General features: G+C 44.6%; 1 protein-coding gene across 4 annotated transcripts in view; it reads right to left on the minus strand.

The window, feature by feature from the left end:
- nmnat3 (nicotinamide nucleotide adenylyltransferase 3) overlaps nucleotides 1-21038 on the minus strand; it is an 80398-nt gene that overhangs the window by 37467 nt on the left and 21893 nt on the right. For all 4 annotated transcript variants that reach the window (XR_013886323.1, XM_080185547.1, XM_080185548.1 and 1 more), the window contains exon 3: nucleotides 4690-4873. Coding sequence is in view for 3 of the 4 variants with exons in the window: in XM_080185547.1 (XP_080041673.1) it covers nucleotides 4690-4873 (184 nt within the window). In the remaining variant the exon portion in view is untranslated. The remainder of the gene's footprint in view (nucleotides 1-4689; nucleotides 4874-21038) is intronic.

Below are 21038 nucleotides of genomic sequence, written 5' to 3' on the forward strand. Positions count from 1 at the left end.
TCCCCAGGAGTCAGTATTGCTTTTCCTGCTAAATATTAATGACTTAGACTATGGAGTGCAGGGCATGATTTCAAAATTTGCGGGTGTTATGAAGATTGGAAACATTGTCAATTGTAATGAGAATAGTCTTGAGTTTCATAGCATAGACACATGTTGGTGAATTGAGCAGGCAAGTAGCAGATGACATTCAATGCAAAGTGATTCATTTTGGCAGGAAGAATATGGAGAGACAGTATAAAACAAAGGGAGAAACTCTTAAGGAGGTGCAGGAACAGAGGGAGCAAGGTTTTACGTGCATAAGTCATTAAAGATAGCAGGGAATATTGAGAGAGCAGTTAATAAAACATATGGTATCTTCGGCTTCATTAACAGGGGCATTGATTGCAAGAGTAATGAAGACATGTTGAATTTGTATCAGACACTAGTTAGGCCTCATCTGAGGTTCTGCATCCAGTTCTGGGCACCATACTTGAGGAAGGCATTGGAGAGAGTACAGGGGAGATTCCAGGTATAAAGAAACATAATTATAAGATTAGGTTGGGGAGATTGGGTCTGTTTTCTATGGAGAAAAGAAGGCTGAGAGGAGACTTGCTATAGAGGTATTGAAGGTCCTGAGGGATATGAACAGGCTAAATAGTGAGAATTTTTTTTCCACATGAGGTAGCATCAAGGACAAGAGGGCACAGATTCCAAACAATGGGCAAAAGGTGTAAAAGTGATGTGAAGAAAGTATTTTTGGATTCTGGAAGAAACTATTTGAGAGGATGTTGGGGGCAGATTCAAATAAGGTATTCGAAAAGGAATTGGATTGCTAACTGAAAAGGAAGAATGTGCATGGTTACTGAGATAAAGCAGGGGAATGGGACTAGGTTGGATGTTTGTTCAGCGAGCCAGTGCGGATTTTATGGATCAAATGGTCTCCTTACGTACTATAAAAATCCTGTGATTCTATGAATTTGATGCCAAGCCACAGAGGGAGATATTAGGAGAAGTGCGTGACATTGTTAGAGGTAGGTTTTAAAGATAATCTTCAGGACGAAAAAGGGGGAGAAAGATGGAGAGGTTTGGGGAAGGGGTGGGGGCAGGGCGCTTCCAACCCTTAGGGCCAATACGGCTAAAGTGACAGCGACCAACAGTGACTTGAGTAAGCAGAATTGTCAAACAAAATTTGACAGCAGGTAGTCCAGTTTTCTGACGATAAAAAAAAATTCTGATGATTCTAACAGATGCACAGTTTCAATAATATTTTTCAATACTATTTGTATTCTCCAAAGCTTTGAAGGGCTCTGTCATAGAAACGTTCTGGTTTATAAAGAGTACGACCAGTGGAATAAAGCCACTCTTAGATCCAGGGCCTCAGCTAACCATAGAGCCAATCGCATTTCCGTTTGCTTCAAACAGATTTCCTTCAGAACAGCTTGTCCCTTTACTGCGGTGCTGAAGCAAAGCACCTGATGGATATCTCAATGCTGCACATGATTGATTATTCACACCCTCGGTCACAATGCTCCCGTCACTACTTGTTTGAATCACTCCATGTGTCACAAGGACTGCAATAAGCCTGCCCAGAAGCTTTCCTGCTTAGCACTAATTCAGCAATTCTTTGAACCCCTGAACCAAATAAAAAATTTAATTTGGATTTGGATCAAAAAAATTGGTTCTGCAGGTCCGGTATGCCCATTCGAATGACAAAAAGCATCTCCTGAAATATAATCGCTGGACACGTGCTATTGCACTTATCAGCTTGCTCAAAGGGCAGGATTCCAATCTAAAGTCTGCACCAGTATCAGCATCTGGAAAAATGAGTTTACTAAGCTTATCAGTATGTTACCTAATAGCCAGAAAGTCGACGAGCAAATCGTCAAACGTTTTGATATTGTAGGGACAGCAGTGTTGGATTTTAGCTCCGAATAGTAAACCCTTTTTATTTTTTTGCAGGCAGTTTATGATTCACGGTATCACTATTCGATCATAACTGTCAACACACAACCAATAACTGCAGCAATGCTGAAAACATTTATTTACTGTGGCGGAAATGCTCTCTACTGATAATGATCAAGGTTTTATTTAAACTAATTGCAGAGTTCTGTTCCATCATGGTATGTAGGAATTTGACAGAAAAGTGTGTACAAGCTCAACACTGCATTTTTACGAATCTGTAAATGTAGTTAATTTTCCCTTTTCCAAAAAAACTGTTTTGCAACAGTCACAGCTTGAGGTGCTCTTGAAGAACAGTGTCATTGCAATGAATCATGGAGTTCGGTAGTTCTTTTTTTGTCACTGTAATCTTCTGTCAGGTTCAGATGATAAGTTATATATGTTGGCATTACTGTGTAGAAAGACAGATCTTGCATTTATATAACACTTCTCACAACCTAAACACATCCCAAATACCAACTAACGGTCAATGAACAAGAAACTCTGATCAGAAATTTGACTTTTTCCTCACAGAAAGAAATACAAAAATGAAAACAAATAAAACAATTGTGTCTTTTCTACAACTTTGAATGTCTGGTTATAGATTGTGATCCAAGACTCTCAGTGTTAAAATGAGGAACAAAGATGGAATTGCAAAAACAAATCACATTTTTTCTTAGAAATTGCTTGTTACTCATTCTCATTACTCCAAGAGCAGCAGACATCCTTTGTCACTTTGCCCAAGCAGCTGTTTTCATGTCTGAGTCTAAACTATGAATGTTTGTAGGCTGTTCAATGGTACTGGAAATCAGCCAAACCTATCCACATCCTTGCCTCATATTTATATATACACTTTACTATAAGAGTTACTGCATTACAGTCTAGAGCAGCCACCCAATTTTAGTTATCCTTCATTTGTGAAGAAGTATCACACTAACTATTGTGCCACTAACCTCAAACAGAGAAGGGATCAAACTTGAGATTCTGGGTTTTAGATTCCCTAGCCATCCCATTGTCAACTGTCTGATGCTGGACTAGACTGTTTACACCCTTTGTAACTTCCTTAACATCTTCCAACTGCCCCAGCCCATCTGCTTCTGAAACCCTTACCCATGACTTTGTCTTATAATTGATTATTCCAATGGCCTCCAGGCTGTCCTCCTGTCTTCTGTTCTCCATAAATGCAAGCCCATCCATAACTCTGCTGCTCATGTCCGAACTTGTAACAGTTCCCAGCATTCGCCTGACACCCCTTCATTATGAAAAAGGTTTATGAAAAGATCTGTGTAGATGTTATGAAGATGAGAAATTACAGTTGTGAAGGAAGTCTCAAAACTGCCACTTTCTCGCAGGAACAATGGGAGTTGAAGAAGGACTCTAATAGCAGTTTTCAACATTATGAAACCTTAACGAAGAGATAAATAGTAAAGACTGCATCCACTTGCTTAGGAATTAGCATTAAGGGCACAAACTTAGGATCATCACTGGAAAGGAACATTACTTTCACAGAAAATGTTATTAGAACATGGAAAGTGAGATTAGGCTGGATGGCTTTCATATCGCTACCATACATATGATGGGCTGAATGGTCTCCTTCTGTCCCATAAATCTATGTTTCTATGAATGCTGCAGTGCAAGCAAATAATAAGATAATTTCAAATGCAATTGGGTAGGTATTTGAAAAGGAGTATAAAAGGGCAGAGAATTGGTTTTGGGATAGATAGCTTGACACAGAGTGATTAGGAACTATGCCATCAGGAAACAATATTTTGGAATATGTTATCCTATTGCTATTATTTTTAAATATTTCATACCGCGGTTTGAATGTGCTTTAAGATTATTACTGAGTTTAGATTTTGGGATTCCATAAAAGCACAGATAGGTCCTAAATGCCATACATTCCTAACATTAACTGCTCAGCTCTCAACCAGAACCACACAATGAAGTAGGTCTAACACACACCAGCAATGTCTGCTCAAATTAAGTTATTGGGGCATCAACAATTTATATTTGTACAGCATTTCTACTGTAATAAAATGTCCCGGTAAGACATTTCACAGGAGCGTTATGAAGCACGACACTGAGCCTGCTGAGGAGATTTCACCAAAAAACGGGTCAAACAGGTAGGTTTTAAGGAGTACCTCAAAGGGGGAAAGTGAAAGAGACAGGCAGAAGGTAGCAATTCCAGAGCTGAGGGCCGAAGCAACTGAAGACGTGATCACCAAAGGTAGAGTAATTAAAATTGGGGATGTCCCAGAGACCAACATTAGTGCAGTGATGGTGATGATATCTTGGATTGCTGTCGGGCTGGAAGAGTTTCTATGGCTTTAGAAAACAGGTATAGACAGAGGTGGGAAATAGAACAGCCATGCCAAATTACTCTTCAGGCATTGCCAGATGGCTTCTGATCCATCGCATATCTGCCACCCACAAATCAATATTTTGTTGAGACCTCCACAAATAAATTTCTGAGTCATTTGTTGTGTCTTGTTCCTCATTATGTAGCAATTAAAATAGATCCTGTCATAAAGTACACAGAACCATCCAGAAGAACCAACACAAAGACTGGAATTGTCAATTACTAACCAATTCAATTATGTTGTTTGTGTTTGGGAAACACAGCTGTCACTCTCTGAGATCTATCAATTTCCTAATCTATTTTGCTGCAGACTGATCATTAACTCAACCTCTAAACTGAAATCACACAGCAGATCCAACATGCTTCAAGGCAACAAAGCTTTTTATTTGTGTCGGAGGAGTTGTGAGCTTTACCTCAGCACCATTACAGTCTCCACCCACTGCTCCTGCTGGCTCTCCCATGGCTCCTGGGTTATCCAGTCTGAGGTCTGCAGAGCTTGCTGAACCATAGCAACACGATGTTTTGCTGCCACCAATCCTTTCTTCCCATATCTGTCGTTAACTGGAGATATGATACCCTTGATAACTTTATACTTTCCTGCAAAAAAATAAATAAACACAACTGAATTTGGGCTACAATTTCAATCGATCCCCAAAATTAAGCACCAGCTGTTGTTTCATTGATTAATTCAGTGAACGTGTTTCACGATAAGGTAGGTTTTCTGATTTTTCCTTTTCTTCTCTTTTTTGTGACAGTGACATTTCTGTCACAGCGTGAATGAGAAAAAATGTTACTTTCTAAATAAAAATTGGGATCTTGGAAGAATCTGTGGGCAATGTTCACTTTAGAATTTAATTGTTCCATGTGGCCCTTTTTATCCAGCGTGTAGCACATTTAACTATCTTTGTATGGCAGTACACACACAAATAAACTTATATGGTCACTTTTAAAGCAGTGCGGCAGCACACCCACACATCTTAGTGGGAACACTGCCTGAGGGAAAGGTTGTAGAAAAAGGATCTTCAGCTTTTTGAGAATCAATTGGCGATGCGATAAAAGGGTTAACTGTGTGGATCAGACATTGGGTGGAATCTCACCATACTTTTTCAGTGTCAGGTTCAAAATGAAAATTGGTGAGTAGCTCTCCAGGTCCACAGTCCAGTTTTCACTCCAGATCTTGAGCTTCTCTGAGTAAAAAAAAAAAGAGTGAGCAGGGCCTGATAGAGCTGGTAATTGGCTCCACAGAGATCGAGCACCATCTTTAAAGGGTGTCCAGATCAGAAGAATTGGAGATCCCCCATCCCTGAGACAATTATTGCAGCCCCCACCACTAACACTGCAGAAGTATAACCAGTGCTCCCCCTGTAATTACAAGTTCTTCACTCACTGCCTGCTCAACCCTCCACCACATGTAAGTGGTCCCACCACCACCGCACACCCCCCCACCCCCCCCACCACCCCCCAACTGAGGGCCTGCCGCTGAGACTGCACCCTTGCAGTGGTTGGCAATGCACCAACCTGCGCCATGGGGCAGTACTGGCATGTTCCTCTCCCTCCCCAGGCTATACTTAGCTGTGCGCCGCTGGAGGGATCCCCTTGACGGAATCCCATTTTTAAGACGCTGTTGTAAGCCTCGCCAAGATTCGAATATTCAGTAAGGGGAGGTTCATGTTGTAGGTGACAGGGCTGGGTAATGAGATTAAAACTTATTCAAATCCATTAAAATGAGCTTCTGTGGGTGAAACATAGGGGACGATTTTCTCAAAAGTGCTGAATTGGTGGGAAAATTGTTTTAGATCATGACTGTTTTGTCAGTTCAACTTCTCACTTGAATCTCCCCACTCTGCAATGCAGACGTCACAATCGTGAATCTCATTAATAGCCCAGGTGGGCGGGGCCTATTTACACTGCAGTCTGACAGTTCTGGAGCTCTGCGCATGTGCAATAGTCCCGATCGGTCAGTCTCCCTGTTTGCTAGTCAGCTCAATCACCGGCCAGCCCACAACCCCCCCCCAGGCCCGATCGTGGCCCCTGGGATAGCCTTGATATCCCCCCTGCCCCAGAGCGCCCCGATGTGCAGCTCACCACCCCCCCCCCCCCCAAGCAATCGTGATCCACCCATCCCCATCACCCCAGCAGACCTTTCAACCACCCCCACCCACCCACCACTGACCTCCCCCCAGTACACAGTGCCTCCCAGCAGAACACAATTCCCCAGCCTGTCCCAATCGCTGCCCTCCCTCCATCCCAGACCGATCCCCGTGCAGAGTGCCACTGGGACCTCCCACCCCCACTCCCACCCCACCCCCACCAATCACCCCTAGCCCCTGACCACAACAGACACAATTGCCCAATGCCCGATGGGCAGTGCCAAGGTGCTCATGGGCATGGGCACTTTGTCTCTTGGGCAGTGCTGGGGGCACAGGCTAGCACTGCTACCGTGCCCATGCCCAGGGGGCACCATTACCGCCGCCGCCCGACCCCCGGGGGTCCCGACTGCCACCCCCTTCATTCCGGCGGCGTCTCTCTGCTAATTCCCCGAACATGGGCAGTCACTCTAAATCCCGCCAGAATGAAGTACTCCTGGTGGGGTAGGAGATTCAATCGGGACCAGTAAGTTCCCGATAACTACATTTAAAATAAACTTAAAACATTAAAAAAAATTCAACTTACTTACCTGTCTTGCCACTGCTTTCCGGCTTGGTTTGACTGGCGACTGTGGTCTGGCTCTGGGAGTTGCTCATGCATTCCCAGCATACGTGCAAATCCCGGAACAAGGCCGGTGACGCACATCTCCCACCCCGACCTGCCAGAAAAATTGCAGGTCAGGATGGGAGATTCGTCCCCGTAATCTCTTTGGAGAGCGTCGCCTTTCCTGATTCCATTCAGATTTTCCATCTACATTGCTGCTCACTCTGACGGTGAATGCAGACTGGATATTGCCCCACAGTCCCAGAGATTGATGTCAGTAATACCTTATTCCTCTACAGAATGTACTATTAGGTCTTGACAGATACAATCAATAGAAAATCAGTGATACAATATGAGACTCAACTTTTTTCACAATATTCTCACTTTAAAATTCTTTGAAAACGCTGAGCCTTGTTGAATGAAGTGTAATTGAGCTTTTAACAGCATACAAAATGGTAATTACTTTGACTTTGAACAAAACTTCTTTTTAAGTATGGTATCTCATTTTCTCCATTCCATTATTTATTAAATATTTTTCAAATTTGTAGATATTTTAGCTTCTACCTTAAACTCATGTGCATGCCCCTTTCTTCATTTTGCTTTCTTTAAAAATGATTAAAAATAAATTTCATTTCCTGACTTACTGTCCGTGGGAATTATTCATTCTGATTGAATGCTCAGCCCACTTGATGACTTAATCAATGCCGGATAGCACAAATTACATATAGATGGCAACAGATTGAAAAATCACACCAGAATAAGGGAGATTGACAATATAAAGCCCACTAACTCTTTGTAAGCAGTTTTTTTATATAGGTCAGCAGCGTATGTCCCCCCTTCATCACTGATCACAAAGGTTAAGTCATTACCTTATGACCTCCTCATCTGTCTCCCCCTGTCTGTTCATGGTGGTCACAGCCTCCAAATTGCACTCCCACTGATAAACTGGATGAGCTTAAACCCTCTCCCACAAGAGAACAATACCACAAATGAGCAGGACAAGTTCATGCCGCAAACCCTTTAGTAATACAGGTGTTTTTAAAAATCTCCCCAGTGAGCATTGCTTATTTTCCTTCATTGTAGAATCTGAATCCCTTATCTGGCAGCCCCAAATCCAGAACGTGAAAATAAGTTTAAATTTAAAGTCTCTTATTCTTTATTTTTCATACATTACTTTCGGTTTGTCAAAGAAGAGTCATCTGGACTCAAAACGTTGGCTCTATTCTCTCCCCACAGATGCTGTCAGACCTGCTGAGATTTTCCAGCATTTTCTGTTTTTCCCTTAAGGATATCTTTGTTTTCACTGCTGAACAAACTGCTCATAATTGCTTTAGCAATTAAAATGGCATCAAACGGTTCAATTATCTCACTTTAACTCGAGTTGCTGCCCTTGTCTCTTTAACTCCGAACACTTCTTTGTTGAGTTCTTCTGAACAATACCTTTGTCTCTGTTCACTTAAATTCAGTTGTCTTAAACATTCATTCTGTCCCAGTTCATTGGTTTTTTGGATTATATGTTGTTTCTTCAGAAGTTTGCATCATTGTAACTCCCTTGTTCTGTCCAGCAACTCCTGGCAGAATTGAGAGCTGCTTACTCCTCAGTGTCCTGTCTTCAACTGCTCTGGCATCCAGTTAAAACTTAGAACAAAGGAAAGCCCTTCCCTTTGGAAAGTAGCCTCCTGTTGCTAAGCAATGACTTACTTCTATTTATTCTTCTTGCCGTAACCCTCCCTAAGTACTACAGAATCAAAGGTGGAATTGGAACCAACTTCCATACATACAGATACCTTCGCCCAGCCTGATTATAGGTTTTACCCGTCCAGGCAAAGAAACATGAAATTAAACCAATTTAAAATTTTACCTCTTTCTACAGTTTACCAATATAAATAAATATCCGTTTAAATTACCTTTGTATTCCTAACATGTTTTACAAGTACATGCTAGGTCTAGAACCCAAAAACTGTAAATTCCACAAATCCGGCATATGTCCAGTCCCCAGCTTCCTGAATACAGGTTCTGGTACCTCTATAGTAGATCCTTGCAAGAATGTGCAGCTAAATGAACAAAGAATCCCAAGATGTTCAAATTTATCCATTCTACCAAACTGAGCCTTTTTAATTCAGCAGCACAAATAAACCTCTGCAGTTTTCATGTGAAATCCCATAGATGCTGGACTGCAACACTGACAAAATGATAATACCCAATATTACAGTGATCATCAGGTTTGGGAAATTTCTTTGCCAATTACTAGCATAAAGGGCACATTCACAGGTTATGCTGCATTATTCATTCTGCATAGCTCAGCTTTGCAGTAAACTGTAAACCTTACAAAATGGCTACTTTCCTTTTGGATGGGGGCAGTGCTGCACAATATTTCACTTAACTGGAATGGAGAACAGAACAGAACAGAACAAGAACAATCCTGTCACAAAATAACAGGAAAACCTTCAACCATCATCCAACAAGGTCAAAATAACACAATCAAATTGTCGAATAAGAAAAAGGAGTGCTTTCGCATTCAAAGTTTAATTTCGTGAGATTCATTTTTCAATGTGAGCCTGCAGATTAGCAAGAACAGCACAATGGATGAGACACATCTTAATTGTTGTGTTGCAAAAAAAAGGCTCCAGGCTAACTGGCGTTGGCAAAATAAGAGAAAAAAAAATCCAAACGTGAAACAAAAGCAAAAAACAAAACGCAGCAGTCTGCACCAATAAAGAAAAAAAAAATAGGTTATTTAATCTTTTGGATGGCATGCTGTTTCTTCCTCCCTACCCCCAGCCACCTCTTTTTAGTGGAATAAAGTGCTTATCTTTCACTTTCAGTTCAGACAAAGGGTCAAACCCAAATTATCTGGCTGCTTCTCATCTTTATAGATGTTCACTGATCTGCTCAGCATTTTCTACTTCTGTGACATACGAGTGGCTGGGTCATGGTGGAGTCATCTTCATCCATCACTGCATTCACTCAGCTATTCACTCAGCTAACGTATGCTGCAGTCCAGGGCCTGCAGCTTTCACCTGATAGCACTGGTTTTTTCGGCGCAGTTTAACCAAAATTGGCGTAACCAGTACAGAATGTTGCAGAAGTTTCAGAACAAATTAAGTACAGTGCAAGTCATGCTGCTGTGATCTTTTGCACTGGTTTAAAAAGCATTGGAAAAGAAGCAGGACCCCAGCATGAGTTAATCAGCATGGGGATTGGGTTTCACTAATCTCACACATTTTCAGGCTTTTGAAAAGGCAGCCAAAGTTAAGCTGAATATTTTGGGTGCAAGAATACGAAGAGGCACATTTTAAAACCTCTTGAATATAATTCTTTTTATTCATTTGCAAAGAAACTCAAAATGGTATCTCAATGCGACAAACAAGTTATTTGCAAACTCATGTTCCAGAATTTATAATTGGGTTGCTTATAGCAGTTTAAACTGAACTGTGGGTTAAAATGATTTTTTGTCTGTGAAATAAATTACCATCTCCATTAATCAAACTTCATCACAGGTGGCACAGTGATTAGCACTGCTGCCTCAGTGCCAGGGACCCAGGTTCGATTCCCAGCTTGGGTCACTGTCTGTGCGGAGTCTGCACATTCTCCCTGTATCTGCATGGGTTTCCTCCTGGTGCTCTGGTTTCCTCCCACTGTCTGAATGATTTGCTGGTTAGGTGCATTTCCTCAGTGTACCCAAACAGGCGCTGGAGTGTGGCAATGAGAGGATTTTTCACAGTAACTTCATTGCAGTGTTAATATAAGCCTACTTGTGACCCTGACAAATACTTTAAACTTTAGATTCTGGTGTGGGTGTTTGTTCCATTTGGCAGAGTCTTAAGAGATTTACAGCATGGAAACAGGCCCTTTGACTCAACTTGTCCATGTTGCCCTTTTTTTCTAAACCCCCATGCTAATCTCAGTTGCCCATATTTGGCCCATATCCCTTTATACCCATCTTACCCATATAACTGTCTGAATCCTTTCTGAAAGACAAAATTGTACCCACCTCTACCACTACCTCTGGCAGCTTGCTCCAGACACTCACCACCTCTGTATGAAAAAATTGCCCCCTGGATCATTTTGTATCTCTCCCCTCTTACCTTAAACCTATGCCCTCCAGTTTTAGAATCCCCTACTTTGGGAAAAGATACTATCTAGCTGATCTATGCCTCTCATTATTTTACAGACCTCTATAAGATCACCCCACAGCCTTCTATACTCCGGAGGAAAAAGTCCCAATCTATACAGCCTCTCATATAACTCAATCCATCAAGTCCTGGTAGTATCCTAGTAAATCTCTTCTGCACTCTTTCTACTTTATTAATATCCTTGCTATAATAGGGTGACCAGAACTATACACAGTATTCTGAGTGTGGCCTAACCAATGTCTTGTACAACTTCAACAAGACTCCCAACTCCTGTATTCAATGTTCTGACCAATGAAACCAAGCAAGCTGAATGCATTCTTCACCATTCTGTCCACCTGTGATTCCACTTTCAAGGAGCTATGAACCTGTACCCGAGATCTTTTTGTTCTATAACTCTCTCCAATGCCCTACCATTAACTGTCCTGGTGCAATCTACCAAGATGCATCAACTCGCATTTATCAAAATGTGAGGTAGGTCTTAGTGGAGTCTTTATAATCTTACATAAATTAACTGTGTATATTTATTAAGTACATCGTGTATTTATTAAATGCATTAAGTCCATATATGCAGTAAGGGGCTCAATTAGGAGTTCTCTCTATGCTTGCTTGTGCACTCAGTTCTAATACTAGGTTAACTCCTACGTGTGGGTTCTCTTACACCACCGTATAGGTGTTACTGTACTCAATCCCACTTTAATCCAATGTGTGTCAAACCCTTATATTACACCTCCCCCAAATCTTTACCCAATACATTTCAAATTATTCTACTTTACTCTTTGTATTTACATCCTTATTACTATCACACCTCCCCTCTTCAAGTCTCTGAGCTTATAAGTTCAGGCAGACTGGAGGCTTCATTACGCCTCCAAATCTCATTTGCCCCACTGACGGAGGAGTGATCGGTTTTGTTATTGCGAATTAACTTTATTGATTTGGAGGTTGCACTGGTACCTTGGTATCTTTTTATCCTCTTTTTCCTTGATATTGAACTGCTCACTGTCGATTCGGCAGTTGTGGTGATCGATGGTTGTTGTTCCAGCCGGTTTCTTGCAGACTAGATGAGCACTGTGCTCAACTTCATGCCCTTTTTTTCCTCTTGTGCCTTTGCCGTGCATATTGTCATGATGTCCTCTGTGATGAAAGATGGCCATTCTATTATGGGAATGTGATTTTTTTTATATAATCTCACCTTTACGTTTACTTGTATGGTGTGCTGATGGCTGCTCCTTGGTTCCAGTATTGTCTGTGTACCGCCTTTCTAGCTGGGAATTACAATGTTCATTCCAGGGTCAACGTGTTGGCCTCATCAGTAGTCACTGGAGCCAGAGGTGGACATTCTTCCAGTTGTTGGTTACTTTCTTGTCTCTCCTCTACTGGAGGGATTGTATAACCATCTGAGAGGTTGATTGGTTTGACCAGTGTGATTTGATTTGATTTATTATTGTCATATGTATCAGCATACAGTGAAAAGTATTGTTTCTTGCATGCTATACACACAAAGCATACCATTCATAGAGCAGGAAATGAGAGATTACAGAATGTAGTGTTACAGTCATAACTAGGGTATAGAGAGAAATCAATTCAATGCAAGGCAAGTCCATTCAAAAGTGTGACAGCAGCAGGAAAGAAGCTGTTCTTGAGTCGGTTGGTAGTGACCTCAGACTTTTGTATCTTTTTCCCGAAGGAAGAAGGTGGATGAGTGAATGTCTGGGGTGCGTGGGGTCCTTAATTATGTTGGCTGCTTTCCCAAGGCAGCGGGAAGTGTAGACAGAGTCAATGGATGAGAGGCTGGTTTGCGTGATGGATTGGGCTACATTCACAACTTCTGTAGTTTCTTGCGGTCTTGGGCAGAGGCAGAAGCCTTACCAAGCTGTGATACACTAGAAAGAATGCTTTCTATGGTGCAACTTAAAAGTTGGTGAGAGTCATAGCTGACATTCCAAATTTCCTTAGTCTTCTGAAAAAGTAGAGGCGTTGGCAGGCTTTCTTAACTATAGTGTCGGCATGGTGGGGGGTGGGGGAGAACCAGGTTGTTGGTGACCTGGACATCTAAAAACTTGAAGCTCTCGACCCTTTCTACTTTTACAGTGTGAGCTTTCAGGCCCCTGTAACAAATGTGAACAAATCTGTTCTGCAGTTCAGAGCTGAAGTTTCAGTCAAGATACTCCTATTTGTTTGAGCCCCTTGGGAATTTGTAGTTCCGTATAATTTATGACAATGGTTATCTTGATTTCTTCTGCTGTTTTGGGGAGATTTGGGGCTACACAGACATCACAGCTCAAGAGAGAAAATGATTATTTACAGATGATGTACATCAGCTTGGATATTTGTTTGCTGCCATACTTTAGTGGTTACAGAATCAGGCCTATGACAAGAAGTTAGATTCCTCCAGGCCCAGAGAGTTTTGCGTCTGTTGTTCAAAGCCAGAGGTCTCTCAGCCACTATTCATTGTCTGATTGGACCTAACCGTGTCCCGTGTCCAATTTAAAATCGTGAGATGGTCCCTAACCAAAATGTCGTCATCCCAATATGAAAATCCAAGATCTTTAATCTCACCCTAGAAGCGTTTCTTCTTGGTATGCAATCTCGACCTTATTTTTAGATGATGTTTAGATGTTTTGGCCTTGTGCAGTTTGCCAAAGACTCCAATTCTGCTACACTGAAAGCACTGGCCTGAAATTGCAGGACATTGATCTCACCTGTGGGGGGCGCTTTGCTCCACAGTGCCGGCCTGGTTGCTTTGTTGGTCAGTTAGGGAATGCCTCCTTTGGCCTGCTGCGTCTCTGTTTCTGTGCTGGTTAGCTAACTAGACTGTGGGGTTTCCTTCATCCCAAGGCTTACTTTCTCATCTTAAGATGGACCTGTGCTGCTCATGGAGTTCAGACGGCCGAACAATCTGGATTGCTTTCTCAAGACTTAGATTTTCCTTCGTTCGCAGCATGTCTGAGCTTATGTCGCTCACTGCTCCTGATAACTATTCTAACCCTGTTAAAAGTTCAGGTCTCCATATTTGCAGCAAATATCGAGTCACCCAGGACAGATCATTAATAAATAAATCAAAAGGGTCTCCTGGATGCTGGACACACTTATTAAATTAAGCCCCTTCGAGGATTTTGTGGTTTCTTAGGTTAAAATGAACATCAAATAATTTTAGTACTTCTTCACATTTAGCAGATGACTCATTGATTCCTTATCTAACAATAATATTATCCACTATCAGACTTATTTCACCTATTTCAATACATTTGGACATCCTGAAGTCATAAACAAGTACAATATAAATCTAAGTCCTTTTAATTAATCCTGGCTGAAGTCGATGCAGTCAAATTGCTACTAAAATTCTTTCCTGACCATTAAAATTCAGGCATTCCAGTGAACTGTAGCTAACAAGCTATGGACTGAAAAGATGGCAGTGATCTTAGTTAAGAATGATATAACTTTCGGAGCTGGCTCTATTCAAAGTGCTAAAGGACATTGACATTCAGTCTAATTGGTACTCTCCTGTTTCGAAAGAGGATTGGAAGATTAAAACCAGTGCTTCCACAATTTTCACCCTTACTTTCCTCAGCATCAGAAGACCATCAGAGCAGAATGAGGCCACTCGGCCCATCGACTCTGCTCCACCAGTCAATCATAGCTAAGATTTTTCTCATCCCCATTCTCCTGCCTTTTCCCCATAACCCCGATCCCCTTATTAATCAACAACCTATTTATTTCTGTCTTAAAGACACTCAATGAGCTGGCCTCCACAGCCTTCTGCGGCAAAGAGTTCCACAGATTCACCACTCTCTGTTTGAAGAAATTCCTCCTCATCTCTATTTTAAAGGATTGTCGCTTTAGCTTGAGGTTGTGCCCTCTGGTTCTAGTTTTTCCTACTAGTGGAAAAATTCTCTCCATGTCCACTCTATCCAGACCTTGCAGTGTCCTATAAGTTTCAATGAGATCCCTCTCATCCTTCTAAACTCCAACAAATACAGATCCAGAGTCTTCAACTGTTCCCCACACGACAAGCTTTTCATTCCAGCGATCATTCTTGTGAACGACCTCTGGGCCCTTTCCAAGGCCAGCACATCCTTTCTTAGATATGGGACCCAAAACTGCAAACAATATTTCAAATGAGGTCTGACCAGAGCCTCATACAGCCTCAAAAGTACATCCCTGCTCTTGTATTCCGGCCTTTTCGACATGAATTCTAACATTGCATTTGCCTTCCTAACTGCTGACTGAACCTGTACGTTAACCTCAAGAGAATCTTGAGCATCCTTGGATCTTATGCAGTCTTGATGTCTTAGCAAGCTTTAAATATAGATAGTCTTCCTCATACTTACTCTGTATCAATGTTTTAGGTTATTCAGCATCTCAACTACTTGCTCTTTATCTCTACTACCTAAAGATGGGTGGCAGTAATATTTTCAACCGTTTGCTTGTCTGTTTGCAAACAACACATCTCAAAAATTAGAGACAATTTTCAACAAAACTTAGTCCACAAATAGGGTATATACCAGGGAAGAACAGATTAGTTTCTGGCAAAGATGTGAATCTGGATCCTGGAACTCCTTTAAAAGATTTGTGAACACTGGGGGACAAGGGGAATTGATTCTTTTTTTTAAGGAATGGTGGGGGTTTGCTTAATTTAAAATGCTGTGGATGTCTTAGCTACTGTTTGGTGGAATTCATCACAGTTGTCAAAATGTGAGCAGAGTTTTTAGAACAGGTTGCTGGGCATGGATTTGCCTGAAGCCTCCTCAGTGAAATAGAATCTCTCAGTAAGAGGATTATATTTTCAACTTTGTAGTTAGAGAGCATCAAACAGACATAGTTAAGCCTCAAGTAAGAGCTGTAGAACTATAACGTGTGATGGAGGTATGACTACTTTGATTCAGCCGCTCCACCAGTGAGGGTTAGTGAGGAGGTAAGTGCCTTGTGTCCAATGGCTCTCTGCTGCTTGTGGGGGTCCTTTCATTACGGCCATTTTCTTTCTCGGGTTGGTGGGAGCTCTGCAAGTGTTTGTGTGTGTGGCGTGGGGGGGGGGGGTGGCGGCGGCGGGGTTGGTTGGGGGGGGTGGTTGCTGTTGCTCAACAGGGTGTCCAATGTCAGATTTGTAGCATGAACTCGGGTCTCAGCACTGACCTTGGGTCTTGTGGAGTGCAATCAGCACTCTGCCATATGAAGGATGTGCACAAACCCTTGCAAATTGAACTGTTTCAGCTTCTCAACTTTTCAAGGAGCTGTGATTGTGGGGAGCATGTGGCTGGGGGAATTGGGGGGGCTGTGATTGTGGGGAGCATGTGGCTGGGGGAATTGGGGGGGCTGTGATTGTGGGGAGTATGTGGCTGGGGGAATTGGGGGGGCTGTGATTGTGGGGAGTATGTGGCTGGGGGAATTGGGGGGGCTGTGATTGTGGGGAATATGTGGCTGGGGGAATTGGGGGGGCTGTGATTGTGGGGAATATGTGGCTGGGGGAATTGGGGGGGCTGTGATTGTGGGGAGCGTGTGGCTGGGGGAATTGGGGGGGTCTGTGATTGTGGGGAGCATGTGGCTGGGGGAATTGGGGGGGCTGTGATTGTGGGGAGCGTGTGGCTGGGGGAATTGGGGGGTCCGTGATTGTGGGGAGCATGTGGCTGGGGGGAATTGGGGGTCTGTGATTGTGGAGAACATGTGGCTGGGGGAATTGGGGGGGCTGTGATTGTGGGGAGCATGTGGCTGGGGAAATGGGGGGGTCCGTGATTGTGGGGAGTATGTGGCTGGGGGAATGGGGGGGTCCGTGATTTTGGGGAGCTTGCGTCTGGGGGAATGGGCAGTACGGACAATGACTGTCGATGGGATGGGGCAGGCAGCGTTCCTTAACCTCTACAAGTGTTCCTCTCCATCCCCACCACCCAAAATGGCATTTGTGATGCAACCGATTGATCTTGCTGTTCTTTTGATTGCTGCTGGAGCTGAGGAGGAGGAGAATTGTGGGCACAGGAGGCCCAACCTTACCACTCTCAGGAGTCAAGGGAGATAACCACCAAAGGCAGGAGGTCGGGAACGCAAGAGAAGTAGGAAGCCGAGACCCCAACAGTTCTGTGTACGAGCATCATTTGAACAGATGTCAGATACCGTGTGCCGCCAACATCTCCACCTCTGAAAGGACCTATTGGAGGACCTGGCACCTCTGGGCAAGGGGAGGGGGGGGCACCCTCACTCTGAACCTTCATGCATCTGGCTCCTTCCTGACTCCTAGCGAAGACATATGTGCCATTTTCTTGCCAGCTGTGCATACCTGTGCCAAGCAGGTTACAGAAGCCCTGTATGCTCGGGCTGGGCAGCACATCAAATTTAACCTGGACCAGGCCCATCAGGAAGCCCGGGCTGCAGGGTTCACAGCCATTGCAGGGGTGCCTCCTGTACAGGGCACCATCGACTACACCCACGTCGCCCTTAAGGCCCCCCTACAGAATCCACAAAGATTTATCAATAGAAATGGTTCTACTCCCTGAATGTCCAACTGGTGTGTGATCAAATATGTACATTATGCACTTCTGCATGACTCACCCAGTCAATGTGCATGACAGCTTCAGTGTCAGGAGATCGGACGTCTCAGAGGCCTTTGAGAAGGAACCCAGGCTGCGGGGGTGGTTCGTGGGTGATATGTGTTACCCACTTCAGACATGGCTGATGACACCTGTGCAGAGGCCTGTGCCTGTGAATGAGACCCATGGAACCACCCGCGTGATAGTGAAGAGGTGCACTGGGCTCCTTAAAATGCGATTCCGGTGCCTGGACCGATCTGACAGGGCCCTCCAATACAACCCTGTGATCTCTTCCCGCATGGTAGTCGTGTGCTGTGACTTGCAAACCTGGCACAGCAGAGAGGTGACCTATTGGAGGGGGAGGAGAAGGATGTGAGGACGTAGAGGCTGACAGGCAGGCGTCGCTGGGGAGGAGACTGCCCAACAGGGGGAGGAGGATGAGGAAAGAAGGAAGATGAGGAAAAGCATGCCGAGTAACACCACCCAGACGCTGAAATACTGGCTGCTTGAATGAGGCATGTGAGGGCGGCAATGACCAGGCGGTTCAGTCACTAGGGGATTGTATCTGTGGTTCTATCCCTACAGATACCCTTTGAGACTGAGTGACGCTCTGCAGCCCCTCAGCCATGGCTCTCTGCGATTGAGCCACATTCTCAAAGGCTGCAGCCAAATGCCTGCTGTGTCTCAGCGCTGTCTCGCTGGGTCTCCTGCCAGCTCTCGAGCCTCTCAGCCATGGACCGCAGAATCTCGAAAAACCCGTTGTGACTCTCTGTGGCCTGCTGTGACTCAGCTGTGGCCCTCTGGGACTTAGAGGATGAGAGGGGGGACTTAGTGGTAGGGGATGGGGAAATGGCTGAGGCCTTGAATAACTTTTTTGTTTCAGTCTTCACGGAGGAGGACGTGAATAATTTGCCGGGTGTTAGCGATGGAAAGATGGTAGGAGTGGAGGGCCTGAATGACATTATTGTTACTAGAGAGGCAGTGCTCGAAAGACTGGAGGGACTGATTGTGGACAAGTCCCCAGGACCGGATGGAATGCATCCGAGGGTCCTGAAAGAAATGGCGGAGGTGATAGTGGATGCCTTGGTGATTATTTTCCAAACGTTGCTGGATTCCGGGGAAGTGCCAGAAGATTGGAAAACGGCTAATGTTACGCCATTGTTTAAGAAGGGTGGCAGGCAAAAGGCAGGGAATTATAGGCCGGTTAGTTTAACGTCTGTTGTAGGTAAAATGTTAGAATCCGTGATCAAGGAGAAAATAGCGAGGCAGCTTGAGGAGAATTGTTTGATAGAGCAGACGCAGCACAGTTTCGTTAAGGGGAAGTCGTGTCTGACGAATTTATTGGAGTTCTATGAGGATGTGTCTAGGGCGGTGGATAGAGGAGAGCCGGTGGATGTGGTGTTTCTTGATTTTCAGAAGGCGTTTGATAAGGTGCCTCACAAGAGGTTATTACAGAAGGTCAGGGGGCATGGAGTTGGGGGTAGGGTGTTAGCGTGGATAGAGGATTGGCTGTCAAATAGGAGGCAGAGAGTGGGGGGTCAATGGGTGCTATTCGGATTGGCGGTTGGTGACTAGTGGAGTGCCCCAGGGGTCGGTGCTGGGGCCTCTGCTATTTACCATTTATATAGATGATCTGGAGGAGGGAACCGAGTGTATGGTGTCGAAATTTGCTGATGACACCAAGATTGGTGGAACGGCAAATTGTGCGGAGGGTGTGGAGAGTCTGCAGAAGGATCTAGATAGGCTGGGCGAATGGGCCAGGAACTGGCGAATGGAATTTAATGCTGGCAAATGTGAAGTTGTCCACTTTGGTAGGAATAATGGTAGGAACGACTATTACTTACATGGCGAAAAACTGCAGCAGGCGACGGTGCAGAGGGACCTCGGGGTCCTTGTGCATGAGTCGCAAAAACCCAGCCTGCAGGTGCAGCAGGTGGTCAGGAAGGCAAATGGGATGCTGGCCTTCATAGCGAGGGGGATTGAATATAAAAGTAGGGAGGTCTTGCTGCAACTATACAGGGCCCTGGTGAGGCTTCAGCTGGAGTACTGTGTTCAGTTTTGGTCACCGTACTTACGCAAGGATATTTTGGCCTTGGAGGGAGTGCAGAGGAGGTTTACTAGGCTGATACCAGAGTTGAGGGGGTTGAACTACGAGGAGAGGCTGAATAAACTAGGCTTCTACTCGTTAGAGTTTAGAAGGATGAGGGGAGATCTCATTGAGACATATAAGATGTTGAATGGGATGGATAGGATAGAGGTGGAGAGGCTCTTCCCACTCAGAAAGGACAGTAGGACTAGAGGGCTCAGCCTCAAGATAAAGGGGGGGCGGTTTAGACCGGAGTTGAGGAGGAACTTCTTCACTCAAAGGGTGGTGAATCTCTGGAATTCTCTGCCTGTTGAAGTGGTGGAGGCTGCCTCGCTAAATATTTTTAAGATGTGGGTTGATAGGTTTTTGATAGGCAAGGGGATTAAGGGTTATGGGGAGAGGGCAGGAATGTGGAACTGAGCCACGACAGATCAGCCATGATCTTATTGAATGGCGGGGCAGGCTCGAGGGGCTAGATGGCCTACTCCTGCTCCTATTTCTTATGTTCTTATGTTCACTGTGGCCTGCTGTGACTCGGCCATTGCTTGGAGCCTGTCACTCATGGTGAGGATTCCCTACCCCAGGCTTTCCACTGCAGACACCACTCTTGCAGTGTTGACCTTGGAACCACACAAGACTGGCAATAGCTGATCCATGTAAAAGCTTTGGAGTTGGCTTGCAGTTGGTCCAGTGTTGCTGTCAGCCCCTCCTGCATTCCCTGGCTCTGTTGCTGCATCTCCAGCAGCTGAGGGTGAAGTGATCTCAGAAACTCAGCATATAGCCTGGGACCAGCTGAGTCCTCACCTCCAGCAGGCCCCCACATGCTCGAGGCCTCGGACGTTCCCTCCTCCTCCCGATGTACGTTATCAGATGTGTAAGCCTCATCACTAACTGGACTCATTGATGTGTCAGTATCTAGGACGGTGAACTGCAAGGTGGAAGTTGACACCAAAATGGTACCACCCTTGGTGGTCCCTTCACCCATATCCTCCGAGGACTCATTCGAGCTGTCTGGACCAGGATGGGTAGGAGCCATAATGGGGGCCACGATGCCAGATGGCCTCAGGGCGTCTGGATCTGTTCCTGTCAGGAGGAGATGGGGGCCTTGTGTAGGAGTGTCCGGGGTGGGGAGGAGGAGGGAGAGGGGTTCACTCCGCCTGAGATCAGTGAGGACAAGGGGGAGGGTGGATCATTCTGCCTGGGGAAAGGGGGTTTCGTTGAGGGTGGATCACTTTGCCTGAGATCAGTGATGGCAGGGAGGGGGGCTGGAGGATGGCAGTCCGCTGCCATTCTGTCTGTGATCGGTGGGGGGGCCTGCAATTGCAGGGATGGGG

This window comes from Carcharhinus amblyrhynchos, chromosome 3, assembly GCF_965287045.1.
Source record: "Carcharhinus amblyrhynchos chromosome 3, sCarAmb.v2.hapA, whole genome shotgun sequence".
NCBI lineage: Eukaryota > Metazoa > Chordata > Chondrichthyes > Carcharhiniformes > Carcharhinidae > Carcharhinus > Carcharhinus amblyrhynchos.